General features: G+C 47.2%; 1 protein-coding gene across 1 annotated transcript in view; it reads right to left on the reverse strand.

Moving 5' to 3' along the window:
- The window catches only part of LOC127579587 (ubiquitin carboxyl-terminal hydrolase 30-like), a 31113-nt gene extending 20454 nt beyond the window's left edge, over positions 1 to 10659 (reverse strand). The window contains exons 1-4 of the mRNA XM_052032477.1: positions 10224 to 10659; positions 8303 to 8412; positions 3686 to 3868; positions 1614 to 1717 (exon numbers count right to left, since the gene is read on the reverse strand). Coding sequence (XP_051888437.1) covers positions 1614 to 1717; positions 3686 to 3868; positions 8303 to 8405 — 390 coding nt within the window. The 5' untranslated portion in view covers positions 8406 to 8412; positions 10224 to 10659. The remainder of the gene's footprint in view (positions 1 to 1613; positions 1718 to 3685; positions 3869 to 8302; positions 8413 to 10223) is intronic.
- Between the last annotated feature and the right edge of the window lie 12371 nt (positions 10660 to 23030).

Consider the following 23030-nt stretch of genomic DNA (forward strand, 5'->3'; position numbering starts at 1 on the left):
AGTGTGGTTGACAGCGAGGGGAAGAGGCTTAGACTGCAGGAAGCTGAGCAGAAACTTTGCAAATGGAATTCACTCCAGACAAGTGTGAGTAAATGTACTTAGGGAGATGCCACAAAGCAAGAGAACGTACAACAAAGGGGAGGATACCAAGAGGTGGTTAGATCCTTTAAGGTACAAGGACAGCTCAATTAGATGGTTAAGAAAGGCATATGGGATGTTTTGATTAGCTGAGGCACAGAAGGTAAGAGCAAGGGGGTAATGCTAACACCAGATGCAACAGCAGCCTGACCACAGCTTGAGTACTGCATATATTTCCAGTCACCACATTACAGGAAGAGTGTGACTGCACTAGAGAGGGGACAGGGGAGAGTTACATTCATAGAGTCATAGTTATACAGCACGGAAACAGGCCCTTTGGCCCAACTTGTCCATGTTGACCAAGATGCCCATCTGCACTAATACCAAATGCCTGCATTTGGCCCATATCCCTCTAAACCTTTCCTATCTACGTACCTGTCCAAATATCTTTTTAACATTGTAATTGTACCTGCCTCTGCCACCTCATTCTATATACCCACCACCCTCTGCCTGAAAAACTTGACCCTCAGATCCCCTTTAAAGCTCTCCCCTCTCACCTTAAACTTATGCCCTCTAGTTTTAGACTCCCTTACCCTGCCTAAAAGACTGACCACCTACCCCCCTCATGATTTTATAAACCTCTGTGGCGTCACCCCTCAGCCTCCTTCGCTCCAGGGAGAAGTCCCAGCCTGTCCAATCCCTCCTTTTTACTCAAGTCTCCTTTCCAAGCAACATTCCTGTGGATCTTTTCTGCACCTCTCCAGCTTAAGCACATCCTTCCCGCAGGGCGGCGGCCAGAACTGCACACAATACTCTAAGTGCGGCTTAAGCAATGTTTTATACAACTGTAACATGACATCCTACGCGTATACCCAATGCCTTGGCCAGTGAAGGCAAGCACACCATACACTTTCTTCACCACGCTGTCTACCTGTGTCGCCACTTTCAGGAAACTATGCACTTGTATCCCAAGGTCTTGCTGTTCAATAACATTTGCCAGGGCCCTACCATTCACAGTGTACGTCCTGGCCTAGTTTAACTTTCCAAAATGCATCACTTTGCACTTGTCCAAGTTAAATTCCAGGAGACGTTGCTGGGACTGGAATAAGTTGGCTATGAGGGAAGATTAGATAGGCTGGGGTTGTCTTCAATGGAACAGAGGAGCTGAGGGGAGAAAAAACTGAGGTGCATAAAAATACAAAGGAATAAGTCGAGTAAATACAAAGGGTCCATTTCCCTACCAGACTGGTCAGAATACAGGGTCATAGATCTAAAGTAGAATGATTGGAGGGGACACGAGGAGGATGGAGGTCTGAAAGGATGGGAGAGGAAGAAATCCTCACCACATTTAAGCAGGACTTAGATGGATACTTCAAGAGCTGGGATCTGCAAAGCTGTAGACCCAACAGTGGAAGGTGGGATTAGGCTGGATAGCTCTTTCATGACCAGTACAGACATGACGGGCTGAATGGCAGAATTTTTCTACAATTATAACACAGTGGATACTCCTGCACTTCTACTTTCTTGGTGTTTACCTGCTCTTCAAACGAAGACATTTGCCACTTGTACATCCTCAAGACTTCCAGGAGACTTCCGGCATCCACCACGTCCTCTGAAGTCTCTTCAGCGTTGGATAACACTGCCAAAGAGGAGGCAATAAAGCTTGAAACTTGCAGCCTTCAACCCCACCTCCATTCCTTTGCTCCCGTAAGTCAGAAGAGCTTGGGCATCAAATGGGTCCTACTGCAGCTCAACCACAGCTCGGGAGAGACTGGGCGACTCATTTGTAAGTCAAATCAACGTAATGTGCAAACTAATCAGTGAGAAAAAAGTTACGCAAAATGTTCAATTCCTGAACATTTCAGCATACCACCGGGCAGGTAGAGACAGCTGTGTTTTTAAAAGAATAACACGGTCGCTATTCTGGTGTGCATGTGTGAAACACACCCAGAGATGATGAACACACCATCTATCTTCACACAAGAGGTATTTAATTCATACATGGGCAAGTTCCAACCCTAATTGTCTGTGGCTTGCTGGGCCATTCCAGAGGGAAATTCAGAGTCAACATCATTGGTGGTTCTGATGTCACACGTGCCCCAGAAGGCAGATTTTTCTTCCCTCAGTGAGAGAGAGTCTGTTACAACGATCTGGTGGTCTTACAGTCATACTTAGTGACACCAGCCTTTTGAGCTAATTATTTACTTACATTAAGATAATTTCTGCAGCTGACTCAGGGGGATTGATAGCCATTGAGTCATTGAGAGGTACAGCATGGAAACAGGCCCTTTGGCTTGCTGAGTCCACATCAACCATCAATTCACACTAAACCTACTTTAGCCTCACTGTTGATTCTCCCCACTTTCTCTTCAACTCCACCCCAGATTCTGCCACTCACCTAAACAATATACAGTGGCCAATTAACTTACCAACTTGGGATCTGGGAGGAAAATGGAACACTCAGGGGAAACCCACGCGGTCACAGGGAGAAGGTGCAAACTCCACACGGACAGGACCGGAGGCCGGGATTGAACCCAGGTCTCTGGCACTGTGAGACAGTGACTCTACCAGCTGCACCACTGAGATGTCCCAACTTGAAACCTCCAGGTCAATAGGATACTGGTCCTGTACTAATGTACCTGCTGGCCTGGTGTACCAAAGGAGTACTGACTCCCACTGGATTGTTTCAATGTAAGAATCTGCATCTGTATCAGAGAAGGAAGGACAATGGGAGAAAAAAATAACTGTTCCCTGCTTAAACAACAGAAGAAATTACAACAGGTCTTGAATGTAAGGTTCAGAGATCCTTATTCACTGTATCAGGAGGATGTCATACACCCCATCGTGCCTATGCAGCTCTTTGAAAGAGTCGTCCCAACTAATCCCACATCTGTGCAATTCTTTTGCCCTTTTGCGTGTTTACCTAATTAAGTTTCAAAACATTTCAGCCATCTTTCAGGCAGCCTAGACAAACAAAAATTTGGATTAAACAAAAAAAAAGTCTCTCTCTCCCCAGATCAAGGCTGTTTAACCCAAACTGCTGAGAACTCCAGAGAGAACACGGAACACTGCGACCAACCGTGACATAAAACAGCAAGTCCACACTCAGGATTCCTTCCAGCGTCTGTTGACTTTGATTGTTCCAGGCACAAGGTACAAGGGAAGAAAATAAATGAGAAGCAGCAAAAGTCCTCCAAATGATTACTTAAAATAAAAAAAGTGGCAAAATAATGGAAGTCTAAAGTAAAAAATAACATTTGGTGGTAGGAGATACCAACTATTATCTGCTGACTTTAAGATTACTTGGTGCCAATCTGATCTGTGGTTAGTATTGAGTCTGTATTGCATTAGATTACCTTTCAAGTAGATAAAGGAGGAAATCTGGACAAATCAAAATTTATCTTGAGACCATTAATACAAAACAACACACAGTTGAACGTGGAACAAAAATGGGTCACAATGCTCTGACCAACATTAAAAGGCAGCCTTTCTCTTGGTACTTCCGCTACTCCTGCACACCCTCAGCCCCGTCTCCCAAGAAAGGACCCATATCCAAGGCCTTCAGAAGGCAAGGTAGACTTCACCTTTTCCCAGCCCCGAGTCTTACCTCGGAGTAAGCGGAGGAGCGTGACAGACAGATATGGACAGCTCTCCTCCTGGGATGTGTCCAAGCTATAACGCGTCGTGAAGTCACTGAGCCAGCGGATGAAGGACGGACAAGCAGCCAGACCCTGTAGCAGGGAGTTCATAAAGCAGGTGTTTCCAAGGTTCAACAGGCCAGGAACGAGGCCTGGAAAAGAACAAGATTCAATGATAGATCAGTCTGCAACAAACCTATTAATATGCTGCTCTGTTTACGACAGCAAGCTGGTTTGGCTACGTACCATCGAAACTTGAGTGTCACATAGATAATGTTTGAATCACTGCTTCTATTAAGCTGCATGCACTTCAATGCTAACAGATCTAATTCTGACACATGTTCATGGAAGACCGAAAGCTATCATGAACCATCCTTTCCAAATTTCAGCCTGAATAGCAAGTGTCAGTAGAACTGAGTTGTCTGGACCATGAGTAGTGTTACCTGGGCTGAGGAGCTATACTCAGTCCCAAAGACCACAACTTGAATAACCCTGTTCTAAAGATGAAGACACAGGAGACGGCACGTGCTGGAATCTGGAACAACAAACAATCTGCTGGAGGAACTCAGCAGGTCAGGCAGCTTCTGTGGGGGGGAAAGGAATTGTTGGCGTTTCGGGTCAAAACCCCACATCAGGTCCTGTACTAAAGATATCGTCTCACAAACCCTCTCCACCGGTTACTTTCCGTTCATCAATCCTATTTGCAAATGCATGATAATCATTAAAAATAATTCAGCAAATAAACTGGGTAAACTCACTCCGGTAACTGAAATTTACTGACTTCTAATTGAAGTGAGAAAACATACCGGCATTCATTTGGATTTCCACAGATAGTGACCCATGATCTCAAAGGGGAAGACTATATTAATATCTAAACGTTACAAGCAAGATGCAGTCCACCCCTGAGCAATGACAGTAAGTTGAAAGGACAATGTCCCACATTCCATGTCTGAGGAATCCCAAAGGACCCCTGCTCCCAGGCCTCCATGTAAAGGCAAGAGAGATGCTCAGTCTCATCTTCCTGAGTGGTGTATCAGTTGCTTCACGGTCAGAATCCACAAACCCCCACATTTCTCCAACTCGGATCTTAGAATTTGAAAACAAAAGATACATGATGGAAGAGAGAAGGAGAAAAAGTGATAACATCTCACCACTGTTTTCAGTATTAAACACTTAATAAAAATCATGATTTAATGTCACCATTTTCTAGTTCACTGCTTATACCAGGGGATTATTTAAAAAGCCTTTTCTTTGATTAAAGTTTGAATGCCGATGTTAGCACAGGGGCAGCATCAGCTTTAGAAGGTGAGAGCTAGAATGTTTAACAGAGCTGAATTAGCACATCCAATCAATGGCAAATCATCCTCTAACTGATTGACGGCCACAATAATTCAGTGACCTAACATTCAGCTTGCCTCAGAACTCCTTAACACCGGAACAACAATCCCATCAGAGTTTACAGGTCAAAAAGGGAAAGCACTGCTGTTTTTATGGTGAGGTTTGGAGAGAGAGAGTGCCAGGAAATGGGACAGAGACCTACTCAGATGCAGATAACAGGGTAAACAGGCCGCAGGGACCCACTCTCTGTATTAAACTCTCCTGAGGTCAGGTGATACAAGGCAAGGTGCTGAGGCAGCCACTTGTGACCAGCAGCAAAAGCAGGCAGTCCCTCCTACTGCGCCAGCTGAGAATTTTGTCCACACCAGCAATCCCGCTGTGCCTTTAGAATGAGAATACCAAGAATTTGACAAACACCAGCACACAAGGAGATTGACAATTTCACACAGAGTTGGTGCAGCAGCAGATAAAAAGGTATCCAATCACCCAGCTTAAGCTGTTAGATTCATTGTAAGAAACACCACAGAAAGAGACCATTCAGCCCATTGTGCATGTGCTATTGAACCTGCTCTCCAATTAGTCCCACATGCTTGTTTTTCATCCACGGGCAGGCAAAATTTTCCCTTTGTGTATTCATGCATTCCCTTCTGGAAGTTACTGTTGAAACTGCTTCCACTGACATTTCAGATTACAACTACTCTCTGGGTAGAAAAAAAATCATCCCATTTTCTCTCTGTTTATCTTGCCGACTCCCTTAAATCTGCACAAAGTTCATTTGCTGTGTTTTATTCCAAAGTCCTTCATGATTCTGACTAGCTTCAGATCCATCTTTAACTTTCTAAGAAGGAGCCCGGTTTGTGGAACCAAACTTACTGCGTCACTTATTTCTGCTAATACTTTCCTGTTAAAACCCAAAGAGAAGAGCGTTACACTTAATTTTTAAAAGGATTTTGGTGTAAACAAAAATACCCAATTTAAATACTTGATGAAAGCCGAGGTTAGCAGAAATAGATTTTCAATGGCATAGGTAACAAGAAGACATTCACTTGAGGACATCCCAAAGCACTTAACAACCAAATAAATAATTCCGGAGTCTGTCACTGTACTGGAGTTGAAGATGCAGGAGCCATTTTATACACAGCAAGTTACCACAAACTGCAAAGTGATAAAAATCAATTAATATGTTTCATTGATGAAATATGAGTGATAAATATGACATGGGAGAAGTCCCCTGATTAAGAATAGCACTGTGGAATCCTATATGTTCACACAGGGAGCAGACCAAGCTTCGGTTTGGTTTCTACTCCAGAAGCTGGCCCTTCTGACAAGGCAGCAACCTTCAGCACACTCTGAAGTGTCAGCATTGACTTATGAGTTCAAGTCCCTGCACAGATCATGACGCCTAATGCATCCACTGATACATCTCTCTTCCTCTGCCATAGAGTTCACGATAATCAAAATAAAACTGCAGCAGCTGGAAAATCTGAAACAAAACAGAAAACTCTGGAAATGCTCAACAGTAAGTCAGCATCTGTGGTAAGAGAAACAGGCAACGTTTCAGGTCAAAGACTTGATCTTGATGAAGGGTCTTTGGCCTGAAGCATTAACTGTTTCTCTCTCCACAGATGCTGCCTGACCTGATGAGTGTTTCCAGCGTTTTTTGTTTTTGTTATTAAGTAGTTTTGATTTGAGCAATATCACAGTGCTGAATTTCTTTAGTGAATAGTTTACACTATAAAGCAACCTTGGAAAGGAATTGTTGCTGGTACAAGTCGCAGGTACACAGGAACCTGACCAGCCAGTCTCACAACAGAGTGAGTGTGTGTCAAATCAGCTTGTGGTCAGACACAATGTTGCAACACTTTAAATACAGAATTTATGCATTTAAAATTCTGCAGGAGTGCAAATCCAGAGTACAGGACACTAGTAGAGATGTGTGTAAAATGTGTCAAATGATCATAGAATCATAGAATAGTACAGCACAATACAGGCCCTTTGGCCCACAATGTTGTGCCGACCTTTAAACCTCGCCTAAGACTATCTTACCCCTTCCTCCCACATATCCCTCTATTTTAAATTCCTCCATATGCTTATCTAGCAATCTCTTGAACTTGACCAATGTACCTGCCTCCCCCACTGCCCCAGGCAGCACATTCCATGCCCAACCACTCTCTGGGTAAAAAATCTTCCTCTGATATCTCCCTTGAACTTCCCACCCATTACTTTAAAGCCATGCCCTCCTGTATTGAGCATTGGTGCCCTGGTTGCCCTGGATGGCAGTTGGGCCCTAGTACAAACTAACTAGCCACTGTAATGGAGACACAAGAGACTGCAGATGCTGGAATCTGGAGCAAAAAGCAAATTGGACAAAGCAGTCTAGGTGAAGGGTCTCGACCCAAGACGTTGACAAATATACTCATACTATGAATGGCAGAGCACTAGGGAGTGTAATGGAACAGAGGGACCTAGCAGTACACGTGCATAGTTTGTTGAAGGAGTGTCACAGGGAGACAGGGTGGTGAGAAAGGCATTTAGCGCGCTGGCCTTCATCAGTCAGGGCATTGAGTATAGGAATTGGGACATTATGTTGCAGTTGTATAAGTCATTAGTGAAGCCGCACTGGGAGTACTGGGTACAGTTTTGGTCACCCTGTTATAGGAAAGACGTGGTTCAACTGGAAAGGGTGCAGAAAAGATTTTCGAGGATGTTGCCAGGACCAGAGGGCCTGAGTTATAAGGAGAGGTTGGCCAGGCTAGATCTTTATTCCTTGGAATGTAGAAGAATGAGAGGCAACCTTACTTAAAATTATGAGAGGCATAGATAAGGTGGACGGTAGGGGAGTCCAAAACTAGGGGGCATAGATTTAGGGTGAGAGGGGAAAGATTTAAATGGGACCTGAGGGGCAACCTTTTCATGCAGAGGTGGTGAGTATATGGAACGAGCTGCCAGAGGAAGTGGTTGAGGCGGGTACGATAGTCTCATTTAAGAAGCACTCGGATAGGTACGTGGAACTTAGAGGGATATGGGCAGAATACGGGAAATTGGGTGGTCAGCATGGACCGGTTGGGCCAAAGGGCCTGTATCCTTGTGGTATTTCTGTATGACTGTCCATTTCCCTTCAAAGATGCTGCCTGAGCCACTGAGTTTATCCAGCAGGTTGTTTTTTTTTTGACTGCAAAGTGCATCCACTGAAAAAGGGCTGGATGGAAAGGAGAGAGTTCTGTCCACAACGTTACTCACAAGCGTACCTTTCCTGCGTTTCTTCCTCTCAGTGATCGGCCCCCACAACACGTAGATGCTCGCTGCCAAAGCTGCCGCGATTCCTCCAATGACACCCCAGTTCTTCATCATTCTGCTTCTGTAACGCACAGGTTTTCATTTTTTTTTGTCGTCAGTGTCAAATTTACTTCCCCCCTTCTCCTCAGAACACTGTGCCCCAGTCGCTGTGTGGGTCCAGGGGTTTGTTTTGGGACAGGAGTCTCACTGGTGATGCCCAGACCCCGAGGGGTTATTGGGCACTGCCTGGCATCCACAAGTGGACACGGCTCTCCAGTCCCCACCCACACTGGCCGATGACGTGGAAAGTAGAAGCAGCAGACTATTCAGCCCATCGAGCCTGCTCCACCAATCATGAGCATGACAGACCACCTTTCCCAATGACACATTCCCACTCTCTCCCCACACTCTTCCACTACTTCCTCAGGAGGCTGAAGAAATTCAGTTTGTCCCCTTTGACTCTCAGCAACTTCTATCGATGCACCATAGAAAGCATCCTATCTGGATGTATCACGGCTTGGTATGGCAACTGCTCTGCCCAGGACTGCAAGAAACTGCGGAGAGTTGTGGACACAGCCCAGCGCATCATGGAAACCAGCCTCCCCTCCATGGACTCTGTCTCTACCTCTCGCTGCCTTGGTGAAGTAGCCAGCATAATCAAAGACCCCACCCACCCTCTTCTCTCCTCTTCTATCAGGTAGAAGATACAGGAGCCTGAGGGCACATACCACCAGACTTAAGGACAGCTTCTACCGCACTGCAATAAGACTATTGAACGGTTCCCTTATACAATAAGATGGACTCTGACCTCATGATCTACCTTGTTGTGACCTTGCACCTTATTGCACTGCACTCTCTCTGTAGCTGTGACACTTTACTCTGTACTGTTATTGTTTTTACCTGTACTACATCAATGTACTCTGTACTAACCCAATGTAACTGCACTGTATAATGAATTGACCTGTACGATCGGTTTGCAAGACAAGTTTTTCACTGTACATCGGTACAAGTGACAATAATAAACCAATACCAATATATCCATCCATATCCCTCTCTCCTTTTTAAATACATTCAGTGACGAGGCCCCTCGAGCAGTGTGCTGGAGTGAATGCCACAGCTTCACCACCCTGTGAATGAAGACATCCCTCTTCATCTCAGTCCTAAATCTCTTGCCCTATAACCTAAGACTGTGACCCCTTGTTCTACACACTTCCAGCCAGGGGAGACATCTTCCCCACCTGCAGCCTATAGAATTTTGTAAGGTCCAGTTAGATCCCCGTCTCATTCTTTCCAGCTCTCGTGATTACAAACCCAGTCATCCTAACTTTGCCTCATACAGCAATCCTGCCACCTCAGGAATCAGTCCGCTTGCTAAGGGAGGAGCGCGACTCAAGGAACGCCCCACTCTCCACCCACTCAACTCCACCCCACCAGTAACGTGGCTGCAAGGAAATTCAGCGCAGACTGCGATTAACCCGCTGGTCTGTGAGGATTAAGGTGAGATAACAACAAACATCGTGGGAAGTGGAGATCACTCTCAACAGAGTGTTAACTGCTTCCACCGATATTTCAACATGGGGGCCTTGAGCTCCCAAGTGCAGTCTGTTCACCAGCCTTTCAAGACTTCCTAATTTTAGTTTAGTAACACAATGCACACAAGTTCACAAACTATAACCCGAGCCCCAGAATTTCTCCTTCTATCTTTTTGATAGACTCGTTTATTCTGTGCAGTCCATCAGTCGGTCCAACTTTCAACTGCCTGCCCACTTGACCCTCCTGTAACCGATGCTTCTTAAATAGAAACCATCTGTTCACAATGAGGAAGTATGTGGAGACCTGCATTTTGTATTCAACTATAAGAGAACTATCCAAATATCTGTAGTCATCTTGTACCATTCATATAAAGAGAGTTAACGTGTAGCAGGGCACCCATCCAACAGCATCCAACCACTCTCCTGATGTATCATCCAACTGTTCCAGAAATGGTTCCAGAGGTTTTCATTTGTCGCTCATTTGGGAAATTTATTTCAAACGTTGGTTAGAAATGCTACAAAAAAGACCTGCATTTTGACAATGCCCTCCACCGCATCAGGGCATCCCGCTGAGGCTACCTGAAGCACTTCCGAGGTGGAAGCTCTGCTGCACAGTGGCAGACAATTTGCACACAGAGGCTCCCACAAACACCAAAGATACAGTAAGATTCTTTGAAGCAATGTTGGTTGAAGGGTGAATATTCCAACCACAACACTCACTGCACTGCCTTCCCGTTTTCTCCCTCCATGCTGCCTCTTCTCTCTCTCTGCTCTGCTCTCCCCTTATCCCACTCCCCCTCTTACGCTCTCCCTCTCTCTGCCCTTACCCCCTCTGCTCTTCCCTCCTCAACCTCTCTCTTTCTCTCTTCTTCTATCTCCCAATCCCCCTTCTCTTTCCCTCCATTGCTTCCCCTCTCCTGCCTTTCCCTTCACTCGAACCCTCCCTCTCCCCACCCTCCCCTCTCCTCCACCCTCCCCTTCTCCCCATTCCCTCCTCCCACGCCCTCTCCACCCCCTCCATCTCCCTCGCCCTCCCTCCTCTCCCCCTCCCCTCTCCACCCCACCCCATCCCCTCCCTCCGTCCTCCCCCTCCTCCCTCCCCCCCACCCTCTCCCTCCCCCCCCACCCCCTCCCTCCTCCCCTCCCTCCCTCCTCCCCCTCCCCTCCCCCCACCACTCTCCCTCCCTTCCCCCCTCCCCCTCCCCCCCCCCCCCCCCTCCATCCCCTCTCCCTCCCCCCCTCTCCCTCCCCTCCTCCCCCTCCCTCCTCCCCCCCACCCCCCTCCCTCCCCTCACTCCCCTCCCCTCCTCCCCTCCCCCTCCCCCTCCCTCCCTCCCTCCCCCCCCCCCTCCTCCCCTCTCCCCCCCCTCCCTCCCTCCTCCCCCCCACCCCCTCCCTCCCCTCTCCCACCCCCTCCCTCCCTCCCCCACCCCCCTCCCTCCCCTCCCTCCTCCCCCCACCCCCCTCCCTCCCTCTCCCACCCCCCTCCCTCCCTCCCCTCTCCCACCCCCCTCCCTCCCTCCCCTCCCTCCCACCCCCCTCCCTCCCTCCCTCCTCCCCCCCTCCCTCCCTCCCCTCCCGGGGCAGGAACACCGCCCGGGCCCACACTGCTACACCCGCCTCACCTAACGGTCCCCGCTCTGCAGGAACTCTCGCACCAGCCTATCGCCAGCCTCTGACCGGGCCCCCGGCCCGCTCCGCATCCCTCCCGCCCGGGCCCGTCCCGTCCCCGTCCCCGTCCCCAGCCGGCAACCGGGGCGCCCAGCCGCAGCCGGAACCAAAAAACACAGCTCGGCGCGTCGCGCCACCCGCCGGACTGGAAACCGCAAGCACCCGCACCAACGGGCGTCAGTACCGACAAGAGTTCCCTAAATGGTGTTCGGAGTAGAGCTCGTCCTCCTAGTGGCCGGGAGGAGTTGGTTCCACCAACAATATCCAGAGCTGCCTCCAACACAACAGAAGTTTTACTTTGTCCCCCCACCCCCCCCCCCCCCCCCCCCCCCCCCCCCCCCCCCCCCCCCCCCCCCCCCCCCAAACCACTGACAGAAATAAAACATTTGTAATAAACCCCTGACTGGTCAGAATGCTGATATTTCTGTGTTGGGGATTATTCATTGTGTCGATATTTCAGGAATTTGATCTGCAAACCTTTCATTATCATCTGGGATTTAGTTTCAGATAACCAGCCGAGCCAATCAAACAAACAGCAAACCTCTCCCAGTGAGGAAAGATTAAGGAATTGAGGGCTATGGGGAACTGACACAGAGGAGGAATTGAGGCCAGTGTAAACCAGCCAAGATCATGTTGAATAGTAGGACAGGTTTGAGGGGCCGAGTGGCCTATTCCTGCTCCTGTTTTCATGTGTTCTTTGTCAGAACCAGTTCTGATAAAGGGTCTCGGACCTGAAAGTTAGCTCCATTTCTCTTTCCACAGACGCCGCCTGGCCTGCCGAGTATTTCCAGCATGCTCTGTTTTTATTTCAGTCACAGAGTTATCCAACACAGAAACAGGACCTTCGGCCCAACTGGTCCATGCCGACCAAGGTGTCCACCTGAGCTGGTCCCATTTTGCCTGCATTTAGCCCACATCCCTCTGAACCTTTCCTATCCAGTTACCTGTCCAATTGTCTTCTAAACATTGTAATCATACCCGCCTCTACCACTTCCTCTGGCAGCTCGTTCCACACACCCACCACCCTCTGTGTGAAAAAACTGCCCCTCAAGTCCCCTTTAAATCTTTCCCCTCTCACCTTAAACCTATGCCCTCTAGTTTTAGGCTCCCCTACCCTGAGAAACAAGACTGTGACTATCTACCTAATCTGTGCCCCTCGTAATTTTAGAATCCTCTGTCTGGTCAGCCCTCAGCCTCCTTCGCTCCAGGGAAAACAGTCCCAGCCCATCCAGTCTCTCCTCATAACTCAAACCCTCCAGTCCCGGCAACATCCTTGTGAATCCTTTCTGCACCTTCTCAAAGTTTAATGACATCCTTCCTGTATCGTGGCTGATGGTGAGAATATCTAAATTAGATTGGTATCATGGTTGGCACAGACCTTGTGGGCTGAAGGTCCTGCTCCTACACTGCACTGTTCCACGATCTATGCTCTGAACGGTCCATGAAGACTACCGCATTATTCCTTTTCTTTGCACTATTTATTTATTTCGATTTATGTTCTAAAACTCCTTGTGTGAATAGAAAAGCCCACCATTGACAGCATCTACAGGAGGCACTGCATTCAAGAAGGCAGCATCTATCATCAAAGATCCCCACCATCCCGGGTCATGCCCTCTTCTCGCAGCTACCATCGGGCAGGAGGTGCAGGCCTCTGTATTTCAGATTTCCATCATCTGCGGGTTTTTTTTGATTCCCAAATGTTTATGCAGGAGGGTTATTAAAAGGTCGGAGTTGAAGATTGTAGCCCAAGTTGTTGCCAGCATTTTAGTGTGTGTGTGTGTGTGTGTGTGTGTGTGTGTGTGTGTGTGTGTGTGTGTAAAAGGAAACTGGAAATGTAAAGGTTAGTGGTGTGCAGCTATTATTTCTTCAACCATGACGTGACTATAGTTATGACTGCAAGATGTGCAGGTGCTTGGGTGAAACCAAGACGTGCTTAAGGCATATCTTGTTTTGCTAAAGTCTGCTGTAAGCAACTGCCCTAGTGTGTGCAGCTCTGCACGTAGGCATCTTTAAATTTAGTATAAAAGGAGGGACACTAACATGTAAATCTCTGAGTGGGGATCAGTACAGAGCTCGGGTTACACTGTTTACTCTTTCTCTGTACTCCTCATTTCCGCTAGCGTTAAATAATAAAGCATTAATTGTATGCTCTTTGGTTCTGCTGTTGTCTGATTTATTACAGCGTGGGTCACACATGCGGCTAGCTACACTACTATAGAATAAAGACATGGAGTCTGTTGCTTGGAGTCAGAAGTCGATTGTTGAACAGGGGCACGGTGCGCCTTTTAATACCGAAACTCTTCCCGTGCTGCAGTTCCCGCGCTGACGTCACGCGCGGGTCACCTGACCTTCCCGTGCGCGGGCTTTCTTAGCCCAACGATGGAGAAGAAGGAGGGCCCCGCGCCACCTTGGGTCAGGGCCTCCGACGACGCTCGCGATCTCAGGAGCCAGTTCGATACCGGTGAGTTGCCACATGCGCATGATTGTGTGTTTGTGTGTCTATGTGTGTGCATGTTCCCACGTGCGCACGTGTGTGTGTGTGTGTGTGTGTGTGTGTGTGTGTGTGTGTGTGAGAGAGAGACGGGAGCTGCTGCTTGGGCAGTAACATTAAGCAGCACACACAAATTTCTACTGCAAGTTCAAGGCCCATGAGAAATCCAGGGCAGAGCTTAACCCAATCAGGATGGGGAGAGGTTGGGGAGAGGGGTTGGGATCAAGGGCAGGAATGTGGGGGGCTGTCAGTGGTTGAGGTTGGCCTCCCCGGATCATGGCTGAACATCCTCCTCTGGTTAGGAGCTTTCTTTAACTCTCCATTGTCATAGATCAGCGCACCATACCAGTCCCCCAAATATCCTCAGCTTACCGCACACCCCATTATTTACCCAGCCCCGCCCCAATCACCTCCCTGGTACTCAGTCTACTGCCCAAGCTCCTTGTGGAGATGGGTGTCTTGTGCTCAGGACTCAGCAGAATTACTGGAGCACCTTCAAGGGGTGAAACCATCAGATGCCGAACTTGCCCTGAGGGCCATAAGCTGGGGTGTCTGCTGCTGTAGGAGTCCCCTCAGGGGTGCTGCTCAGATGAGTGCGGCACAGTGGCGCAGCCAGTAGAGCTTCTGCCTCACTGCTCCAGTGACCCAGGTTCGATTCTGACTTCCGATGCTGCCTGCATGGAGTTTGCACGTTCTCCTTGCCACTGAGTGGGTTTCCACTGTGTGCTCTGGTTTCATCCCACATCACAAAGACGTGCAGGTTGATTAATTGGCTGCTTAGTGTGTAGGTGAATGGTAGAATTGATCCAGAATGTGGAAAGAATTAAATAAATAGATTAATGTAGGATTACTGTAAATGGGTGGTCGATGACTAGCATGGACTTGGTGGGCCGTAGAGCCTGTGTCAGTGCTGTATCTCTCTTTGGCTCCATGAGAACACCCCAGCTCTTCAAGTGCCGATATTAAGTGTTAGGTCGTCACTCTGCCCGAAAGTTTCTGTGCCTGGAACTTTACTTCCCGTTCCTCCAACAGGACACCATCCCAAGAAACTGGAGCCATGTCAAACAGGCTCACTTCCTGTGTCCCATTGCAACCAGGGCACATCTAGAACCACAGGTGGGATTAGATAGGGCATGGATATGATTTACCCAAACAGGGATAGGGGACTCCAGAGTCTGCAAACGCTGGAATCCAGAGCAACAAACAAACTGCTGGAGGAACTCAGCAGGTCAGGCAGCATCTGTGGAGGGAAATGGACAGTCAACGTTTCAGGTCGAGACCCTTTGTCTTGATATTTCTTGACTCGTAACACTGTTCGTTTCCTTCCACAGATCCTGCCCGACCTGCTGAGTTCCTTCAGCTATTCGTGTGTTGCCCCAGATTCCAGCATCTGCAGTATCTTGTGTCTTAATTATAACCAACGGTGGGATTACGAGGATGATTCCCAGAATGAAAGGGCTTACATACGAGGAGCACTTGTCGGCTCTTGGACTGTACTCACTGGAGTACAGAAGAATGAGAGGGGACCTCATAGAAACATTTCGAATGTTGAAAGGACTGGACAGAGTAGATGTGGCTAAATTGTTTTCCTTGGTGGGTGAGTCCAGGACAAGAGGGGACAGTCTTAGAATTAGAGGTTACCCATTTAGAACAGAGATGAGGAGAAATTTCTTTAGGCAGAGGGTCGTGGATTTATGGAATCTGTTGCCACATACAGCTGTGGAGGCCCGATCATTGGGGGTGTTTAAGGAGGAGATTGATAGGTATCTAATTAGTCAGGGTATCAGGGGATATGGGGAAAAGGCCGGGAATTGGGGCTGGATGGGAGAATGGTTTAGCTCATGGTGAAGTGGCGGAGCAGACGCGATGGACCAAATGGCCTACTTCTGCTCCTTTGTCTTGTGATCTTGTGATTAGATGGGGCGTAGATAAGATTTACCAGAACAGGGATAAGGGACTCCAGAGACTGCAGATGCTGGAATCTGGAGCAGCAAACAAGATGCTGGAGGTATTCAGCAGGTCGAGCAGCATCTGTGGAGGGAAATGGAGTGTCAATGTTTTGGGTTGACACCCTTCATCTGGATATTTCTTGACCCAAAACATCGACTGGCCACTTCCCTCCACAGATGCTGCCTGACCTGCCGAGTTCCTCCAGCAGAGAAACAGAGGACGCCAGATGCTGGAATCTGGATGAAAAACACGATGATGCTGGAGGACCCATCCTGAGGAAGGGTCCTGACCCGAGGCGTTGACCGCCTGCTTTTCTCCATGGATGCTGCCTGGCCTGCTGAGTTCCTCCAGCATCATTGAGTTCCTTCAGCATCTTATTTGTTGCTCATGGCCTCCAGGCTAGATTAGATAGGTTTATCTTCCTCGGATGTGAGAAGGTTCAGACACCGTGACCAACATTGAGGCAGAACCCTTTACAGAACATCAGTCACCAGAGCAGGGTTCTTTTTTTGTATGATAGGCAAAAGAACTGAAAAAAAAATTGTGGAATTTTTAGAGCTACACTTTGTTTTCATTTGGAAAGCACTGACTGAGAGAGGAGTTGGACACAGTCTCGGCAAAAGGGAATGGAAAAATACTTGAAAAATTAGAGTCCCACCAAAACTGCAGACTGAATGGCCTGTTTCTGTGCTATATCATTCCATGGTATAAAGCTACTAAGCCATTTATAGATATAGAAAATACACACAGTACGTAAATATTTGGACATTTATTTATTTATAGATATATCTCATATTTAAAATACACTCACCATAGAATTCATATATATATCTCTTTTTAAATCATTTAATTTTACCCATTTAACTGCTAAACAGGATATGATTTCAAGTTTTAGAAAAGAAATTCAATGATAAAATATATATTTTACTATAAAGTTACAACATGTTGATACAGTGCTTCAGCAAGAGGCTCACGGGGTGGAGAAATGAACCATGGCACCATGTCAAGAAATACACCACGGAATGGTAAGGGGTCCGGGACTGCACTTCACTGCTCCAGGAGATTCTGCAGTCCAGCACAGCCAACTCTTCATAAATCCACCAAGACTTTTTTTTCCCTTCCAAAGCCAGGATGCACATTCCTGTTCTCTTAAATAAAGCCCATTGAGATGGGGAAAGAAAGAGTGGATACTGGGAGATAATTGGTATTGTTCTACTCGGAGCAGGATTGGGTGTGTCAGAGAGTGGAAGGCTGAAGACACTGGCACACAATGTCATTCACGGAAAGAGAAGGAAACAGGATTTTGAGCCAATAGTCACACAATGGAACATAAGTCTCCAATGAATCAGCACCCTCCTATATCCCAGTCTTCAGCACTGGTTTTGCTCCTGGGAGAGTCTTTCTTTGGACAACAAGGGTTCTGATATTTGGTTGATAAAATAACTAGCCACTGTAAATTGCCTCTAGATTGTACGGATGAGTGGTGAATCTTGGGAGAGTTGATGGGGAATGTGGGGAGACTAAAATGGGATTAGTGGATGTTTGATGGTTGGCGTGGACTCTGTGGGCTGGAGAGCTCATCTCCATGCTGTATGATTATTCCATGACTCTACAGCTCTGGAGGAGATAATGGCAAGAGGTACCTAAACCAACAAAATAGGATGTGCCATCTGAGCTACTAAGGTTGCAAATATTTACATGGCTGGAAAAGGGCTTGGGAGTAATCTCACCAAAATTTGGAGTTGCAAATATACATCTCAATAAGGTGGGCACGATCACAGGTTTTAGCACAGAAAGCACAGCCTTCAACGTAGAGAAAGGAGATGGAGTAACCTCGTCAGGAGGTGTGTGGAATGGGAGTGTCACGGAACGAGGGAGGGAATGAATGGAAACAGCAAATTCCACAGAGGTGTGGGGAAATGAAACGGATGGAGGTGTACCATAGGTGTGATGCGATAGATCCAATCCCAGACATTGGACAGGCTACTTGAATATCAACATGCTTATTAATTTAGAGAAACAAAGGACTGCAGATGCTGGAATCTTGAAGAAAAACTCAATGATGCTGGAGGAACTCAGCAGGCCCAGCGGCGTCCGTGGAGAAAAGCGGGCGGTCAACATCTCGGGTCAGTCCTGAGGAAGGATCCTGACCCGAAACGTCGACCGCTTGCTTTTCCCCACGGACGCTGCCTGACCTGCTGAGTTCCTCCAGCATCGAGTTTTTCATGCTTATTAATTTTTTTGGGATGTGGCCCACAGACACAGCCGGCATTATTGTCCATCTTGAATAGGCGTTGGTGAGTTACTCTCTAGACCTGCAGCTAGTGGTACTCCCACAGTGCTGACGACAGCAACTTGGGAGTCCACTGAATCCAGAAGTTAAGCAGAACTGTCTGCAGTCAAATGGCCTTGCGCACCACACACAAACTAATTGGAGGCTTTCCCTAACTCATGTTAGAGCAGTGAAATGTAGTCTAGGCCGTTACTAGTATCAGAACTGCAAGTACTGAAGTATGGAACGGTGTTAGCAGACCACAACACAGCCCCCATACTGGAAAAGATTACAACAAAGAATCAACGCCTTGCATCACAGAGGGGCAGTTCATTAACGTCATTGTTGAAGCTGAGCGATTTTCTTATTCTCCTTGGTGTTATCACTGATGGTGTAACGCTGACCTACCTGCCCATTCTTCTGATAATACTGTGGTTGCAAGAACCCAACCACTGGCAGGAGTCTGGGGAACACAGTCAGGAACTCGCAAGTCTCTTGAGAATCAATTCTTTTTGTCGCTTTAACTTTCTTTCCTTTCCACATTACCCAGGGGCTAATTCAACCCCTGAAATTACTCCACCTTCAAACAACTGAAGCACCTTTAATCTGGTTTATAAATCAAATGGAGGTCTGACTGCTGAGCTGGTCCTAAACTGGTCAACCATGGAAGTGTGTGAAGGAAATGTTAGTGCTTGTGGTCAAGGGCAGGCAAAAGCCCCAGCTAGACACAATGTGGCCCCCAGTGCACTGCTTTCCTTAGTTGGTGTATCTCACTCTAACACTGCTGGCATTTCACCGGACTGATGCCCTGGATGGAGGAAGGCTCCCAGATGCCGAATGGTGGCTCCCTATGGACTGGGCATCAAAGTTCCATCTTGTTCGCCTTGTGGAGCAGGCCACCGTGTAACAAGCTGAGACACCAGCCGCTGTTCCCTTAGCCTTATCAACGGGATTGAAATACTGAGGTGGGACTTGCAGCTCACCCTTGTCACCCAGACTGGCTGGGCAGCAGGGGCGACTCTGACAGAATGCCTTCATACCATGGCTTCTGGTCACCCACACACAGCAACTCTGAACAGCCAGTTCAAACTGGCTCTGCATTAGAATCACAAATACGTCCTCTTACTTTGCTTGACGAAGGAAATCCTCGTGAGCACGCTCATAGTGCTGCTACATGGGGCCTCCAGGGTTAGTTAGGTTTGAATCTGCAGCATGGATCCTATAGACGATTTTCCTTTATTAAAAATCAACAGTCTGGAGGCTGCTGCTGGTGTAAGATGATCCAATTCTGGGTTCCCATAAAACACAAACCAACCAAGCCAGAAACAGGACAGAATACCAAGAGGGCAGGAACTTAGCACATAGTGCAAATTGTGGTCCAGGGTATAAAGCACTAAGTGGCTTTTTTATCTCTGTAGAGAAAGCACAATTCACTTCTACAATATATATATATAATGTTCATCTGTGTATATGTACCTTTTCTGGGTTTAAACATTTGCAATAGATAATGTTTACCACATTTAAGAATCTCCGTTTATAGAACAACATTTCACAACAGGGCAGTGACACAGACACACTTTCAAAATTTACAACCATTTTGAATAACATGACTCAGACTCACGGGCACTTAGATTAGAAGAGGCCACCTCTTCTACACAGTGAAGGGGACTCAGGTAAACATCAGCAGCTTGCGGGTCCAACCCAGGACAGGGTTCCTTTATTCCTTTTGTTACAAATCATTGCTCATTCAAGCCTTGCCAAGGGAATCAGTAATACTCTCTCTGTTGAGCTGGACGCTTGGTCAGGAGGGGAGTGGACAATGGAGAAGGTCCCTTTAATTGGGGGCAGGACCCATTGCCCCCTTCCGTAATGTCGACTGTGCCTTTTATCTTGGTCATAAACCCAGGAAGGGATTAAGGGGTTGGAGTGCCAGAGGCGAGGACTCATGTATGTCATCTGCAGGACACGAACTATTGAATGGTTCCCTAATACGATGAGATGGACTCTTGACCTCACAATGTACCTTGTTGTGACCTTGCACCTTATCGTCTACCTGCAATGTAGTTGTGACATTTTACTCTGTATTCTGTTATTGTTTTTACCTGTACCACCTCAATGCACTGTGTAACGAATTGATCTGTACGAATGGTATGCAAGACAAGTTTTTCTCTGTACCGTCGACACAAGTGACATAATAAATCAATACTAATACCAATACAAAGGTAGCCTGCCAGAGGGAGTACAGGTCTCCCAACGCACAGACCAATTAAGGCTCCTGGGAGGGAGAGAACTGGGACAGAGAATCCAATTAGCCGTTTAGTCTGAATTATTCTCCATTCTGGAATCAGTTTCCAATGTGAAAAGGAATGGATTACCAGCAAGTCTTTGGTGCACATTACCCATTGGAACCTTCTCACCTTTGGAAAGCATATCTAATATAACCCACTCTTGAGGAAAAAAGATTGATTGACACGGTTCAAAGGGGCATGAAATCGGGAAATTTTACAAATTGCGATAAAACGTTCCTGTGTCGAAGAACCTTTTGATGTGCTTAGGCCCCATATTATGAGGTATAGCCAAGGTCCTCTGCATCTGTCCTCCCACAGGGATATCAAGGTCTTGGGACCTCCCTCCCTGAAACCCATCTTACTCCCAGCCCCCGGCTGTAGGTGCTGGGTGGTGTTTACACCTGCCTCCCCTCCACTGGTCAGGTGCCATTCCTAAGAACAAATGATGGAGGAGAGAAGGCCATACAGAGGCCATTCACTAAGATCACAGGCCACGATCTGCAACAATTCCTGGCCATTCCCAAAATCCCTTGACTCCGCTTGCACCACTATCAGACTTCACTATAATCGGAGACTGAGCATCCACATCTCTTTGGAGAGCAATTTCCAAAATTCCGAGACTTGGGAATCTAAATCTCACTGAGAATTACTCTGGCCCCCTGCCCAAAGCCCAGGGGTGGAAAGCGCAGGAGGCGAGATGGATTGGAAGATCAGGCAGTCACTCTGATTTGTGGCTTCCCAAACGTCCAAAACAGTGAGAGTGGTCCTTAAGGAGCTGCTCTTGCACAGTTCACTCCCACCAGGGTGATGTGGCCCCAGTTGTTGGTCCAAAGAGAGTGTGCTGGATACCACACCACTGATCGGACTCTTCTACTGCAGGCAACATCAACGAGAACCTTAAATCAGAGAACTGACTGGTGGCATCTGCCAAAAGCAGCCAAAGTCCGCTGCACCCACAGGTATTTGGGGGAACGGTAGAGGACACGGCAGGGTTGTATTGGGGGCTGGTGATCAGAAAGCATGAAAGGAGACACAGCTGGAGAGAAGTTTCTGTTGGCACAATTCAGAGACGGTCAAATGACAAGAAGGGGTTTCGCCTGGCGGAGTGAACGACAGCATGTGGCAGACGGCAGAAGTATGTTTGAGGTGGGAGGCCAGGGTTATGCATGCAGAACAAGTGAATTAGGGGGAAGGAGTAGGCCATTCGACCCCTCTCACCTGCTCTGCCATTTTATAAAATCATAGCCGATCTGACTGTAACTTCAACTCCCCATTCCCCTTGCTTCTCAAGTCTCTCACTCTACCTTGAAAATACTCAAAGACTCGACTTCCATGGCCCTCTGAGGAAGAGAGTTCCAAAGACTCACAACCCCTTGAGAGAATAAGATTCACCCTCACCTCTGTGTTAAATGGGCAATCCTTATTTTTAAAACAGGGGCCCCCAGTTCTCGATTCTCCACGAAGGAACATCCTCTCCACATCCATCCTGTCGCAATCCCTCAGGCTCATACATGTTTCAGTCTCCCTCTTCCAGTTCCAGTGAAGACAAACTTAACCTATGCAACATTTCCCAAGTAAGACAACTTCCCCCTTTAGGCATCAATCGAGAAAACCTTCTCTGATTTCTTCAACACAGTAACATTTTCTTCTCAGTAAGGAGACCAATACCATACACAATACTCCAGATGTGGTCTCACCAACACCTACATAAATGAATTATAGCCTCCCTACTGTTGTATTCAATTCCCCTCACAATAAACAATGTTAACTTTCCCAGTCTAGTGCTTGATTTGCAAATCACTAGGACACCACAAAGCTCTACAATCACTTGTCATTTAGATAATATGCTTCTATTTTTTTTCTGACAATTGGATGATTTCACATTTGCCTATACCTCATATGCTAGATGTTTGTTCATTGATTTAACCTATCAATATCACTTTGTATATCATCTCCTTATGCCCTACTCACAACTTTCCTACCTAGCTTTGTGTCATCGACAGATTTAACTAAGTACCTTTGGTGCCTTCATCCAAGTCATTTATAGAAATTGTACAAAGCTGATCCCTGTGGCACACCACACGTTACATTTTGCTCAACCACAAGAAGATCCATTTATGTTATCCATTAGCCAGCCAATCTTCTATCCACATCAGTGTTATCCCCTACACCATGAGCTTTAATCTTCTGCCATATCTTTTGATGCTGTTAGATTCGACTGTTTTAAGTAATTTTTTTAACATGTACAGTGTTTAATACACCACAAGTGGCTGCACAAGGAATGGCCACTTCCTAGCTGATTGGTTCGTCCATCAGGTGAAAACGTGTTTTCTCATTGGTTGGTTTGGCCACAGGTATCTAGGGTTTCTTGATTGGACTATTGTTAGCTAAGGAGTACCTCTTATCTCAGGTATAAAAGATGTTTTTTGTTAATCTCTCTCTTGCTCTCTTCCACCACCTGCCAACCCCCCCACCCCCCACCCCCCCCGGCCCTAG

The sequence above is a fragment of the Pristis pectinata genome, chromosome 17, assembly GCF_009764475.1.
Source record: "Pristis pectinata isolate sPriPec2 chromosome 17, sPriPec2.1.pri, whole genome shotgun sequence".
NCBI classification, from domain to species: domain Eukaryota; kingdom Metazoa; phylum Chordata; class Chondrichthyes; order Rhinopristiformes; family Pristidae; genus Pristis; species Pristis pectinata.